The sequence below is a fragment of the Rhinolophus sinicus genome, linkage group LG09, assembly GCF_036562045.2.
Source record: "Rhinolophus sinicus isolate RSC01 linkage group LG09, ASM3656204v1, whole genome shotgun sequence".
Classification (NCBI taxonomy): domain Eukaryota; kingdom Metazoa; phylum Chordata; class Mammalia; order Chiroptera; family Rhinolophidae; genus Rhinolophus; species Rhinolophus sinicus.
This window is the reverse complement of record NC_133758.1, coordinates 63,696,458-63,710,844: the sequence shown is the minus strand read 5'-3', so window position 1 is coordinate 63,710,844 and position 14,387 is coordinate 63,696,458. Positions and strand designations below refer to the sequence as shown.

At 35.3% G+C, this 14,387-nt stretch overlaps 1 protein-coding gene across 1 annotated transcript in view; it reads left to right on the top strand.

Moving 5' to 3' along the window:
* SUGCT (succinyl-CoA:glutarate-CoA transferase) overlaps nucleotides 1-14,387 on the top strand; it is an 866,747-nt gene that overhangs the window by 302,999 nt on the left and 549,361 nt on the right. Inside the window, exon 11 of the mRNA XM_019710224.2 lies at nucleotides 8,889-8,986. Within this exon, the coding sequence (XP_019565783.2) occupies nucleotides 8,889-8,986 (98 nt within the window). The remainder of the gene's footprint in view (nucleotides 1-8,888; nucleotides 8,987-14,387) is intronic.

Sequence of the window (14,387 nt, the reverse complement as noted above, 5' to 3'; positions counted from 1 at the left end):
CTGTTTTACCTAATTCAAAGAAACAAACACAGAAAAACAGCAAAAATGAGGAGACAAACTTGTTCCAAGTGAAAGAACAACACAAAACCCCAGAAAAAGAACTAAATGAAATGGAGACAAGCAATGTACCTGATAAAGAGTTCAAAAATAAGGGGGATCGAATATATGGTGATGGAAGGAGAACTGACTCTGGGTGATGAACACACAATGGGATTTATAGATGATGTAATACAGAATTGTACACCTGAAATCTATGTAATTTTACTAACAATTGTCACCCCAATAAATTTAATAAAATAAAATTAAAAAAAAAAAGAGTTCAAAACATAGTTATAAAAATGCTCAACAAACTCAGGAGAAGAATAGATGAACTCAGAACTTCAACAAAGAGACAGAAACTGTAAAAAAAGAACCAGTCAGAACTGAAGAATACAACAAGTGAAATGAAAAAGAAAAACAAACAAACAAACAAACAAAAAAAACACTGTAGGGAATCAGTAGTAGATGAGATGATGTGGAAGACTGAATCAGCAACCTGGAAGACAAGGTAGTGGAAAAATCACCCAATTGGAACAACAAAAAGAAAAAAAAAAACTTATTTTAAATGAAGATAGGTTAAAGGACCTCTGGGAGAACATCAAGCATACCAACATTCATATCATAGGGATCTCAGAAGAAGAGAGAAAGGAACAAAGTCTACTTGAAATAATAATGCCTGAACACTTTATTAACCTGGTAAAAGAAACAAACATTCAGGTCCAGGAAGCACAGTCCCAAACAAGATGAACCCAAAGAGACCCACACCAAGTCACATCATAATTAAAATGCCAGAGAGTAAAGATAAAGAGAGAATCTTAAAAGAAGCAAGAGGAAAGCAGTTAGTTACCTTCAAGGGAGCTCCCATAAGACTGTCAGCTGATTTTTCAGCAGAAATACTGCAGACCAAAAGGGAATGGCATAATGTATTCAAAGTGATGAAAGGGGGAAGCACAGCCTATAACCAAGGATACTCTACCCAGCAAGGTTATCATTCAGAATTGAAAGAGAGACAGAGAGTTGTCCAGATAAGCAAAAGCTAAAGGAGTTAATCACCACTAAACTGGCATTATAAGAAATGTTAAAGGGACTCCTTCTAGTGGAAAAGAAAAGGCTAAAACTAAGAAAATATAGGAATGAAAAAATATCACAGACAAAGGCCACTTAGTATAGGCAGTGGAACAACCAATTATAAATCTTGTATGAAGGTTAAAAGACAGAACTAAGAGCATGTGTATGTACCACAATAAATTAAGGGATACACACACACAAGCTGTAAAATATGATGTTAAAAAAACACAAACATAGGGGTGTGTAAAAAGTGTAATGCTTTTGGGATGCATTTGAATTTAAGCTACCATCAATGTAAAAAATAGATTGTTTTAAACATAGCATGATATATCTAAATCTCATGGTAACCACAAACCAAAAACCTATAATAGAGACACACAAAAATAAAGACAAAGGTCCCAAACGCATCATTAAAAAAAAGTCATTAATATACAAGAAAAGACAGAAAGAGAAGGAGAAAGGAACAGAGAAGAACTATAGAGACACCTTGAGAACAATTAATAAAATAGCAATAAGTACATACCTAACCACAATTACTCTAAATGTAGAAGGACTAAATTCTCCAATCAAAGGCACAGGGTGGCTGAATCAATTAAAAAGAATAAGACCCGTGCATATGCTGCCCACAAGATACTGACTTCAGACCGGAAGTCACACAGAGTTAAAGTGAAGGGATGAAAAAGGATATTTCATGCAAAAAAAAGTGAAAAGAAAACTAGGGTAGCAATCCTTATTTCATACAAAATAGACTTTAAAACAGACTGACAAGAGACAAAGAAGGACATTGGATAAATACAAAAGATTGTAAAACACATGTATACATGTATGCACCCAACATAGGATCACCTACATACATAACACAAATAATTACAGATATAAAAAGAGATTGATAGTAATACAATCATAGTAAGAAACTTTACCATCTCACTTATATCAATGGATAGATCACCCAGGCAGAAAATCAATGGGAAATAGTGTCTTTAAATGACACATTAGATTAGATAGAATTAATATATAGCTGCAGGACATTTCACCCCAAAATAGCAGAACACATTCTTTTCAAGTGCACATGGAACATTTTCCAGGATAGACTGTATGTTAGGCCACAAAACAAGTATCAGTAAATTTAAGAAGATTGAAATCATATCAAGTATCTTCTCTGATTACAACAGTATGAAAAGAGAAATCAATTACAAAAAGAAAACTGGAAAACTCACACACAAGTGGAAGCTAAACAACCTGCTGCTAAACAATCAATGGGTTAATGAAATCAAGGAGCAAATTAAAAAATATCGTGAGACAAATGAAAATGGAAACAGAATGATCCAAAATCTTTGGAACACGGCAAAAGCAGTTCTAAGAGGGAAATTTATAGCGATACAGGCCTACTTCAAGAAACTTACAAGAAAAATATCAAACAATCTAACATTACACCTAAGGGAACTAAAAAAGAACAAACAAAGCCCAAAGTGAGTAGAAGGGAAGAAATAATAAAGATTAGACTAGAAATAAATAAAATAGAGACTTATAAAAATAGAAAAGATCAATGAAACTAAGACCTGGTTCTTTGAAACATAAACATAAACAAAATAAATAAACTTTTAGCCAGACTCATCAAGAAAAAAAACAGGGCCTAAATTAAGTAAAATCAGAAATGAAAGAAGAGAGTCACAACTGATACCACAGAAATACAAAGGATTATGAGAATACAATGAATAATTGCACCCCAACAAATTGGACAACTAGTAGAAATGGATAAGTTCTTAGAAACATAAAATTCCAAAATTGAATAAAAAAGAAACAGAAAATCTGAACAGATCGATTATTAGAAACGAAATTAAATCAGTAATCAAAAAACTTCTAACAAAAGTCCAAGATCAGATGGCTTCACAGGTGAATTCTACCAAACCTTCAAAGATAAATTAATATCTATTCTTGTCAAACTAATCCAAAAAACTGAAGAGGAGGGAAAGCTTCCAAACCCATTCTACAGGGCCAATGTTATCCTGATACCAAAACAAACTATAAAAAAGAAAATTACAGGCCAATACCCTCATGAACACAGATATAAAAATCCTATTAAAATATTAGCAAACTGAATTCAGCAATACACTAAAGAGATCATACAATATGATCAAGTGGGATTCATTCCTGGGATGCAAGTTTGGTTCTATATCTGCAAATCAATTAACGTGGTACACCACATAAACAAAATGAAAGATAAAAATCATATATCATCTCAATTGATGCAGAAAAAGCATTTGACAAAGTTCATTCATTTATGATAAAAACTCTCAACAAGTGGGTCTAGAAGGAACATACCTCAGCATAATAAAGGTCATATATGACAAACCCACAGCTAACATCATACTCAATGGTGAAAAGCTGAAATCTTTTTATCTAAGATCAGGAACAAGACAAGGATGCCCATTCTCACCATTCTTATTCAGCATAGTGGAAGTCCTAGCCACAGTAATTAGGAAAAAGAAATAAAAGGTATCCAAATCAGAATGGAAAAAGTAAAATTGTCAGTTTTTCCAGATGACATGATACTATGTATGGAGAATCCTAAAGGTTCCACCTAAAACCTATTAGAACTGATGAATGAATTCAGTAAAGTTGCAGGATACAAAATTCATATACAGAAATCAGGTGCATTTCTATACACAAATATCAAGCTGTCAGAAAGAGAAATTACATAAAAGAAAAATCTCATTTACCATTGCATTAAAAAGAGTAAAATACCTAGAAAGAAATTTAAATAAGGAGGTGAAACACCTGCACTCTGAAAACTATAAGACATTGAAAAAGAAATTGAAGGAGACACAAGGAAATGGAAGGCTATACCATGGTCATGGATTGGAAGGACTAATATTGTTAAAATGTATATAGTACCCAAAACAACCTCCATATTCAATGCAATCCCTATCCAAATACCAGTGGCAGTTTTCACAAAACTAGAATAATCCTAATATTTACATGGAACCACAAAAATCCTGAATTGCTAAAGTAATCTTGAAAATGAACAAAGTTGAAGGTATCACACTACCTGATTTCAAACTATACTACAAAGCTATAGTAATCAAAACGGCATCATTCTGGCACAAAAACAGACACTTATATCAATGTAACATATTAGAGAGCCTAAAAATAAATCCACACTTACATGGTCAATGAATATTGAGAAAATAGGAAAAATGTATAATGGGGAAAAGACAGTTTTCTTCAATAAATGGTTTTGGGAAAACCTGACAGGTACATGTAAAAAAATGAAACTAGACCACTTTCTTATACCATATACAAAAAAACCCCTCAAAATTCATTAAAGACTTAAATATAAGACCTGAAACCATAAAACTCCTAGAAGAAAACATAGGCAGTAAACTCTTTGACATTGGTCTTAATGATCTTTTTTTATTTTTTTTATTTTTTTTTAAATTTGGCTCCTTGGGCAGAGGCAACAAAATAAAAAATAAACAAATGGGACTACATTAAAAAGCTATTGCACAACAAAGGAAATTATCAACAAGATGAAAAGTGGGAGCTATCGAGTGGAAGATATTTGCAAGTGATATATCTGATAAGGGGTCAATATCCAAAACTTACAAAGTATTCATATAGCTCAACATCAAAAAAAAAAAAAAAAAAAAAAAAGCCCCAAACAAAAATCCATCCAATGAAAAAATGGGCACAGGTCCTGAGTAGACATCTCTTTAAAGAAGACATACAAATGGCCAACAGACACATGAAAAGATGCTCAGCATCACTAATCATTTGACTTACAGGGAAATGCAAATCAAAACCACAATGAGATATTACCTCACACCTGTCAAAATGGCTATTAATAAAAAAGACAACCTATGACAATTACTGGCAAAGATGTGGAAAAAAGGAACAGTTGGGAACTGTTGCTGAGATTGTAAATTGGTGCAGCCACTATGGAAAACAGTATGGAGATTCCTAAAAAAATTAAAAATGGAACTGTTGCATGACACAGCAATTTCTCTTCTGGGTATTTATCTGAAGAAAATGAAAACAGTCTTAAAAAAGATGTATGCACACAAATATTAACTGCAGCATTGTTTACAAGAGCCAAGCTATCTAAGCAATCCAGGTGTCCATCAATAGAGGAATAGATAAAAAAGATGTGGTATAAATGTATACAATGGAATATTATTCACCCACCAAAAGAAAGAGGTATTGTCATTTGTGGCTACATGGATGGCCTAGAGAGTATTTTGTTAGGTGAAATAAGTTGGACAGAAAAAACAAATAGTATAAGATTCTCCTTATATGTGGAATCTAAAAACCAAAACGTGAACAAACAAAATGAAACAGAAGCAAACTCATTGATGCAGAGAACCAATTGATGGTCGCCAGTGGTGAGGGGATTGGGAGATAGGCAATAAAAAGGAAGGGATTTACGTAGTACAAAGTTCCAAGTATAAAACAAATAAGTCATGGAGATGTAATGTACAGCATGGGGAATATAGTCAATAATATCATAATAACTGTATGATGACAGATAATTACTAGACTTATTACGGTGATCTCTCTGTAAGGTATATAAATGTTGAATAAGTATGTTTTCACTTGATATTAATATAATATTATATGTCAACTATAATTAAAAAGCAATAAATGGAAAAGTAGAAGTGTTCAGTAAAGAAATAGAAGATATGAAGAACAAAATAGAAATTTTATAACTGAAAAAATACAGCAACTAAATAAAAAAGAAGCTTTCACTAGGTGAGCTTAATAGCACAATGGAGATGCAGAGGAAACATTTAAAAAACCTGAAAATAGATAAGAAATTATTCAAGCTGAGCTATAGCAAGAAAAACACAATGGTCCCTGTCCCTAAAAATAAAAGAAGGAAAGAACAGATCTTTAGGGACAATAACAAAAATATTTATGTTATTGTAGTTCCAGAAGGAGAGGTGAAAGAACACATGTTGAAAAAAAATATTTGAAGAAATAATGGCTGAAAACTTCCCAAATTTGGTGGAAGATAAAAACCTACAGATTTAATAATTTCAGCCAACCTCAAATTGGATAAAACCCAAATACATCCATGCCCAAAACATCAAAATCTTACTGCTGAAAACTAAAGACCACAATAAAAATTTTGAAATCACCTACAGAAAAATGATCTGTTAGCCATGGGGGAACACTGCCTCAACTGACTGCAGATTTTTCAGAAGCTACCAGCCCAGAGAGAAGTGGCACAATGTTTAAAGAGTTGAAAGGGAAGAACTTCTACCCAGATTTCTACACTCAGTGGAAACATCCCTAAGAAATGAAGGTTAAGTAAAGACATTCTCTATTCTTTTCTCCTTACCTTCCTCTTTGCCATCCTTCTTTTTTGAATAAACACATGCTTTGTTATTTCTTTGGGGGAAAATAGGACCTAGTTGGAATACTTCACATTTATTTAGTGCCTGATATATGAAGCACTTTCCATTTACATTGTTTCATTTTGTCTCAGGCAGCATTATTTATTTTATTTTATTTTATTTTATTTTATTTTATTATTTTTATGTTAGTTTCAGGTGTGCATAACAACATAATGATTAGCCATTTATACCCCTTACAAAATGATAAGCGCCTCCCCCAAGTCTACTACCGATCTGACATCGTACATAGCTGTTACAATACCATTGACCATATTCCCTATGCTGTACTTTATATCCCATGAATATGAATATATATATGTGTGTGTGTATATATATATATATATATATATATATATATATATTTATATATTTATATATTTTTATAGTTGACATTCAATATTATTCTACATCAACTTCAGTTGTACAACACAGTGGTCAGGGATCTACTCAGTCTATGAAGTGATGCCCCCAGAAGTCCAGTGTCCATCTGGCACCCTACATAGTCCTTACAACATTATTGATTGTATTCCCCATGCTGTATTTCACATCCCCATGACTATTTTGTGACTACTAATTTGTACTTTCTAATCCCTTTACCTTCTCCCCCATCCCCCAACCCCCTCCCATCTAGCAACCATCATTTATACAATGGAATATTACTTAGCCATAAAAGAGTGAAATCTTACCATTTACAACAATATGGATGGACGTAGAGGATATTATGCTAAGTGAAGTAAGTCAGACTGAGAAAGACAGATACCATATGATCTCACTTATATGTAGAATCTAAAGGACTGAATAAACGAGCAAACAAAGCAGAAATAGAGTCACAGGCAGCACTCTTTAAAGCACGTAAAAAATGTTTATGATCACAACATGTGAGGCGGAGTCCAGAATATTCTGAATGTGTGCATAGCTGAAGACAGACTTTGACCCATTACTTCACACTGTCAAAGAGAAAAGAGGTCCAATTAGTCAAATTCAAAGCAGAACACACAAGGGCATCTCAGTTACCCTTAAGTGCAGTCACTGAATAGTCGTTTATGTAGCGTATGGTGTATTCCAGGTGAGACCAGATTTATAAATTTCACCTGTGAATCGGTGACGGCACTTGCTTTTTCTTGAAGTGACTTATTTACTCTAAGGCAACGAGGCTGGGTTTGGATTCCTTGACAAGCCTTGAGGCCAATTCTGGGCTCAGGTGTGACAGGGCAGTGTTTAGAAAGGGCACTGTACATGATGTCGCTTTGTAAAATGTGAGAGAGTAATGCTGTGTTTATATTCCTGAAGGAAATGAACTGGTGAAACATGTGAAAGAGAAATCACACCACTGACATGCTCTCTTCACTTCAGGGAGTAGTCTTCACTTCTCTCTGCTGTGTAAGATGATGAATGGATTGATTTTATTTAACCTGTGGGAAACAAATGAAACCATTAAATGTTTATATTTAAAGTAAATACTTAATAGAGGTAGTGAAGCTTTAGGTAGGCTGCAGGCCGTACCCCTAGCCCATAAATACTCCTTCTGACTTTCCAACACAACTGCCAAACTCTGCTTCCACAGATTCTTTTTAAAACTTCTTTTCAATTCCAAAGCCACTGGGTACTTCCACTGTGGTCTTTTTTGAAAACCGCAGGATGTCCAAAGGGACTTGCAAGATAGATTTTGCCTTTGTTGAGGAGGAACAAAAGAGGAAGTATATATATAAAAGCATTTCTATTTGTTATTCCTTCAGGGAGAGATATTAAAGAAAAATAGTGACACTTCTATGGGAAGAATATTTTTTAATTTGACATTGTTTTAATGGTGAGCATTTGGGGCAACTGTACATACTTTCCCTTTATTTTAGCACCTTGTACAACAGCCTGGATAGGACTGCTGGGACAGATAATATTATTTACATGTGGAACAAATAAGTGAATGCACCTCGAAGATATATGTTGATTATGGGCTTCATGTAAGTTCAGACGTGCACTTAAGATACTGGTTCTCAGAATTAGGTCAGTTTTATCCAGTTTTGTACCTCTCTTCATACTCCCTCTAGATGAGAGTTTATGGTGAGAATCTGATAACTCTTTTCCTATATTGTCATATATGAATCCAAGACTTATTACAAGGGTCTGATGACTCCTTTCCTGTGCTCCCACATGTAAAAGCTGTAGTAAGAACTTCTTATAAATGACCAGCCCAGTCACAGCATTACAGCCTAATTGCATGATCCTTCCTGCTGCTTCCCTCTGTTGCTATATACCCCTGTTGAGAGAAGATTAAAGACCAGCTAGGAATGGTCTTGGGACGCGAGTGGTAGACCTTGGACACTAGTACCCATAGGCAGGTACATGAAAAACTTGTGAATTAGACAGTAAATTTTTTTCCCCTTTTAGATCTTGAATGTGCCTGAACTGATTGATGACTGCAAGTATAAGACTAACCACCTTCGGGTACAGAACAGGAAAGAGCTTATCAGAATACTGTCTGCACGGTAAGCTTGGATCTACTGTTTGTACATTTAAGAATTATGTCATTAGCATTTTACTACTGATGTTTTGCGCTGTTCTTTTTTGGCTTATTTAGATCAACTTGTAATTCTCTTCCATTTCCCTAAATTGGTTAGTGGAAAGATATTTTAAAGCTAAGTATTTTCTTCATTTGAAAGCATTTTATATGTCTTCTTAAGTACTGAGTATAACAATGATATAAACAAGAAAGTCACAATGTCTTGAATGTCTGTGGCATGTTGTTTGTGTTTCGTCTGTCATAAATACCAACAACAAAAATAACAATTTAACATTATTTTTTACTTTTACTGTGTTAAAAACTCCACTCCTGATCTCACTTAACCCTTACCATCATCCTGTGAGGTAAGTTTTGTGTTATTTCCCTTTTTACAGATAAGGAAAATGAGACAAAGGGAGGTTAAGTCAAGAGTGTGTTGGCTTTCCTGAGCCTCTCCTGTGAAGTTTGTCATGATGTTTTAAAAACGTCTGAGTGATTTATGGGTCACAAAGGATTAATGTTAATCAATTAGAGTATTGGATTTCCAAATTACTCCATTAATGTCAGGTTGTGCTTTTGTTAAAACCTGTACCAATTTTTCAAGTTTGCCTCAGAAAAGGGTAGTAATTCTTAATATTTTTTATCAGTCTCACTTGTTTTATTTCTACATTTCTCAGTGTATAAAATAGGCTTTGTGGTTTTTGTGTATCTGGATGTCAGCTTGAGCTATTCATCAGGGTGGAACATTTTATTTGTTCTTATGCCAATAAATTAAGTACTTTTATTCGAATACCATACTTTTCTTTTGAAAAGGCCCTTGTATTTCTATGCAGTATATATCAAAGTTCTTAGAAAATAAAATTCTGCAAATGTAATTTTATTTCTGTCGCCTTTATATCTGGGGATCTGTACACGAGTCACTGGTCATTACCTGTTTTCTCCCTCCTGGATTTTAAGCACTTCTCCACACTGCCCGTATCTCCTCCGTGTGCCAAATGCTCTTCCCTCAATGGGGCTCTGCGGGTGGGATTGATTCACAGAGAACAGGCAGTGGGAACCCGGCTCCCTTTCCTGGTCATGGAGTAGAACTCTGACTCTCCTGCAAAGCCTGAGAGCCCGCAGTCATTAACCTTTCCCCACATAAGAACTGGCCATTTATTCCTGCTTTTTGCCTCTTTGCCTATCAAGCAGTTTTTAATTCATTTAATTCATTGATATGACCTTTTCCTTTCACACCGTGGTTACCAAGTTTCAATAATAGGCACTTGTGAGAACTTTATAAAAGCTCTTTGATAGTCTAAATAAATCATATCCATGCTGTAAGAAGAGTGGACCCAAGAAAAATAGAAAACTTAGGCAGACACAAGTTTCATCTTATTATTTAGCTGCCAACACTTGCATAACTTCAAGAACCTCTAAGTTATGTTAATTGGTTTCCTAAGTCCTAAAACTTCTATTCCTTGCTAAATTCTGTTACAGAATTCTGCTGTGAAAAGGCTGTTAGTAGTACCTATAATAGATTAATTTCTGTTTTCCCTCTTTGGGGTGAATTAAATAATCTGTCACCTTCTTTTTTCTACTCATATATACAGAAGGGGAATTCCAGCATTTTGGAACCCATAGGTTTGTACGTCTTCATTTAGACTGAATAAGGGACAAGGAATCAAAGTACAAAGAAGAGAGCAGAGGATGGTCTTAGGACAAGGAATTTCATGGGAGACGTCACATCATAGGACCTGCTGTTACACAAAGTCCCAGGAGAGCCCGTGCTGCTTGCAGCCTAGATTTCCGGCTCCCTTGTGCCAGTGTGCTGACGTTTTTTGGTGCCCTCATGCTACGCAGTTCTTCAGTCCCTTCCAGCTCAAGTCTCCTCTCTTATGGTTGATCAAACAGTGGAGACCAGGGAAAGTTAGGATGGGATACATTCCCACTTATAACCTTGTCCTTTGTTTTTCTGAACAGATGTCACTGGGTTCATTAGTATGGTCTACTCCTCGGCTTTCCAAAGTCTCTGAACATTTTAAAATTTACCATTCTCATTATGTGATTCTGTGTTTTTCTAATATTCAAAGTGTTTAGTGGCTCTCTCCTAACTGTAGTATTAAATCTGGTGTCTTTAGTCTGTTTAATCTGACATCATGGTCTTCCACACCCTGACACGATCTTTTCTTTTCCCCTTTCTCAATATAAAGTGCCTGCTCCAACCACACTCCCCTTCGGTTTCTTTCATTCTCTCCTGGAATGCTTCCCAGACTGACCATTATTCTGAAACAGTCGTGCTTTCAGGTCAGTTCTACAGCTTCATGAAACCATCCTCAAATGTCTCTACATTGGTTTAGAAGACAAGGTGTCCTTTTGTGCCTTGTATCCAGCCCATCAGTTATTAAACACAAACAGAATCCACATGAGTTGTTGTTGGGAATATTATTAAAGGTCTGCTCAACACATTGTTCCTTTCATTTCACAGCAATCTCAGAACTTGTGAATCATAGACATATTAGCTCTCAACCACAAAAAGGAGGTAAGCAGAAAGCAAGGATAGGACCCAGCATTTTTTCAATGCCAAGTAGTTACCAGAAAAGTATTATTAGTATTCCCACTTTACAGATGAAAATTCCAAAGTGTGGGAAGGTTAGTCTCAAGGTCAGGCACATGGTGAATAGTTAAGAATGGGATTCAAAAGGCAATACTTTTTACATGTATCATATTGCCTCCCTGAAGTGGTACATGAAACGTTGCTGTGTCCTTGTTTGTTCAATCACTGAATAAATATTTGTTGAGCACTGGGGATAGAGAAGTAAATGAAACACAGTGAGTTGGTGAAAATGCAGGGAAGGGAAACTAGCAGTGCCAAAAGTTGGGTGTCCGGCTGGCTGGCTAGGGCCTCTCTGATAAAGTGACACTTGAGCAGAATCCTATAGGAGAAGAGAGAGGGAGACCAGCAGACATCTCGGAGAAGGTTCCCCCGGGCGGCTGGTGCATAGTTGGGAGTTTAAGGAGAAGCGAAGAGGACAGTGTGTGGAGATCAGTGATCAAGAGGCAGAGTGGACGTAGGTGGGTCCAGAGAGAGCAGGGGAAGGTGGCAGGCCCATCATGTTGTAAGAGTTATGACTCTAGGATGGGTGGTTTCTTAAACTTGTGAAACAAAGGATTTTGTTTGGTCATAAAATGAGTTTGCTTATCAATGACTTATTTTCTAATTAACCTAATAGGGCATCTTTTTCCCCCCAGTTTTATTGAGTTATAATTGACATATAACATGTATTAGTTTAAGGTGTTCAACATGATTCTATATATATAATATATGTATATATTATATATATATATATTATATATATATATATATATATATATATATATATATATATATATATATCAGGTGTGATCGAAGAACAAGGTGAATCCTGCTGCCGAGTGCCATCCAACGGAAAGGCAGGGACCTTTAATACAGGAAGCAGCGTTCAAACCTTGGTAACAGTGTGTGACAAGTTTCAGCTTGTTTGGTGCAGTCAGTTGGGTGTGAGCTATGGTTGAGAGAAGGTGTGTTTTAAAGTGTGCCATAAATCATGGATCATGAAAAACGCATTAACATGAAATTTTGTTTCAAACTGCAAAATAGTGCTAAAGAAGCACATACAATGTTAAAATTAGTTTGTGATGATGCTGTAGTGACCATGAAGACAGTTTACAAGTGGTTTGAGTGATTTCATGATGGTTGTAAATCCATTGAAGACGATGAGTGATCAGGATGTCCTGAAACATCAAAAACCCAAGAGAATGTTGAAAGAGTAAGTGAAATGATTCTATCAAACAGGCAATTGACTATTAGGGAAATTTCTGTGGATCTGAACATCTTTTATGGTTCCACTCAAAGCATTTTAACAACAGATTTGAACATTAGGCGAGTGAGTGGGAAATTTCTTCCACGCATTTTGACTGTCGAACAAAACCAACAGCATTTGTTAATTTCATCGGCGTTGCATGATCATGCCACTTCAGATTCCAGTTTTTTAAGACATGTCATCACAGGAGATGAAACTTGGGTCTATGGTTATGATTCTGAGACTAAGGTTCAGAGTTCTCAGTGGAAATTACCCAGCTCTCCTTGTGCAAAAAGAGTGCATCAATCAAGATCTACGAGTAACATCAAGGTGATGTTAATTGTGTTTTTTGACTTTGATGGAATTGTGTGGGCTGAGTTTGTACCCAGGAGCACTACAGTGAACTCTGAATATTATAAGGGCTTATTAGAGTGTTTAAGAAACAATGTGCATGGAAAATGGCCTGAGAAATGAGCAAACGGTTTCATCCTCCATCATGACAACGCTCTGTATCACACATCGCTTCTGGTATATGGCAATTTCTGTTAAACAAAAATATTACGGTGTGTCCTCATCCACCTTATTCACTGGCTCTGGAACCGTGTGACTTCTGGCTCTTCTCTAAAGTCAAGCTGACCATGAAAGACAAATGTTTTGAACCAATTCAGGACATCGAGGCAGCCACAATAGCACAACTAAAAACACTCATGAAAGAGAACTTCATAACTGCTTCAGAAAGTGGCAAGAACGATGGGATAAGTGTGTTCCAAGTGAGGGGGTGTATTCTGAGGGGGATAAATGGCAGTGTGTCTTTTACTGTAATAATTGTTTTAATTTAAACATTCACCTTATGTTTTGATCACACCTCATATACATATATATATATATATATATATATAACATGTAATATGTCATATATATATATATATGTATATATATATATATATATATATATCGAAATGATCACCACAATAAGTTTAGTTAACATTCATCACCTTACATTGTTACAGTTTTTTTGTTGTGATGAGAAATTTTAAGATCTACTCTCTTAGCAACTTTTAAGTATATAATACAGTATGATTAACTGCTGTCACCATGATGTATATTACATCCCAGAACTTATTCATTTTATAACTGCAAGTTTTTACCTTTTAATTACCTTCACCCATTTGGCCCACCCTGAAGAGATGTCTTGAAGGGAATACTCTACCTGGTAGAATTCAGTTTTCCAGTAGCTTAGAGGCAGCAACACCTCCTTCCTCTCCTGAGGGACCCAAGAGTTTCAATGGTATATGCTTCTCTTTTATTCATTCTCTCACTCATTAATTCAACAAATAGTTACTTAACATCTACTATGTGCTGGCGACTGTATTGAGCACTAGGGATATAGCATAAAAAAACAAAACAAAAGCTCTGCCCTCCCATCCAGACTTTAATTAGAGTAACTCTTGCAGACTTTCTAGAAGACTAAAAACAAAAACAAACTCTTTCATAAAATCATTTGTTTTGATATGTCTACAAAGTTAGAATTCCATATTTTTCATATAACTGTTTTTAAAATGTTGG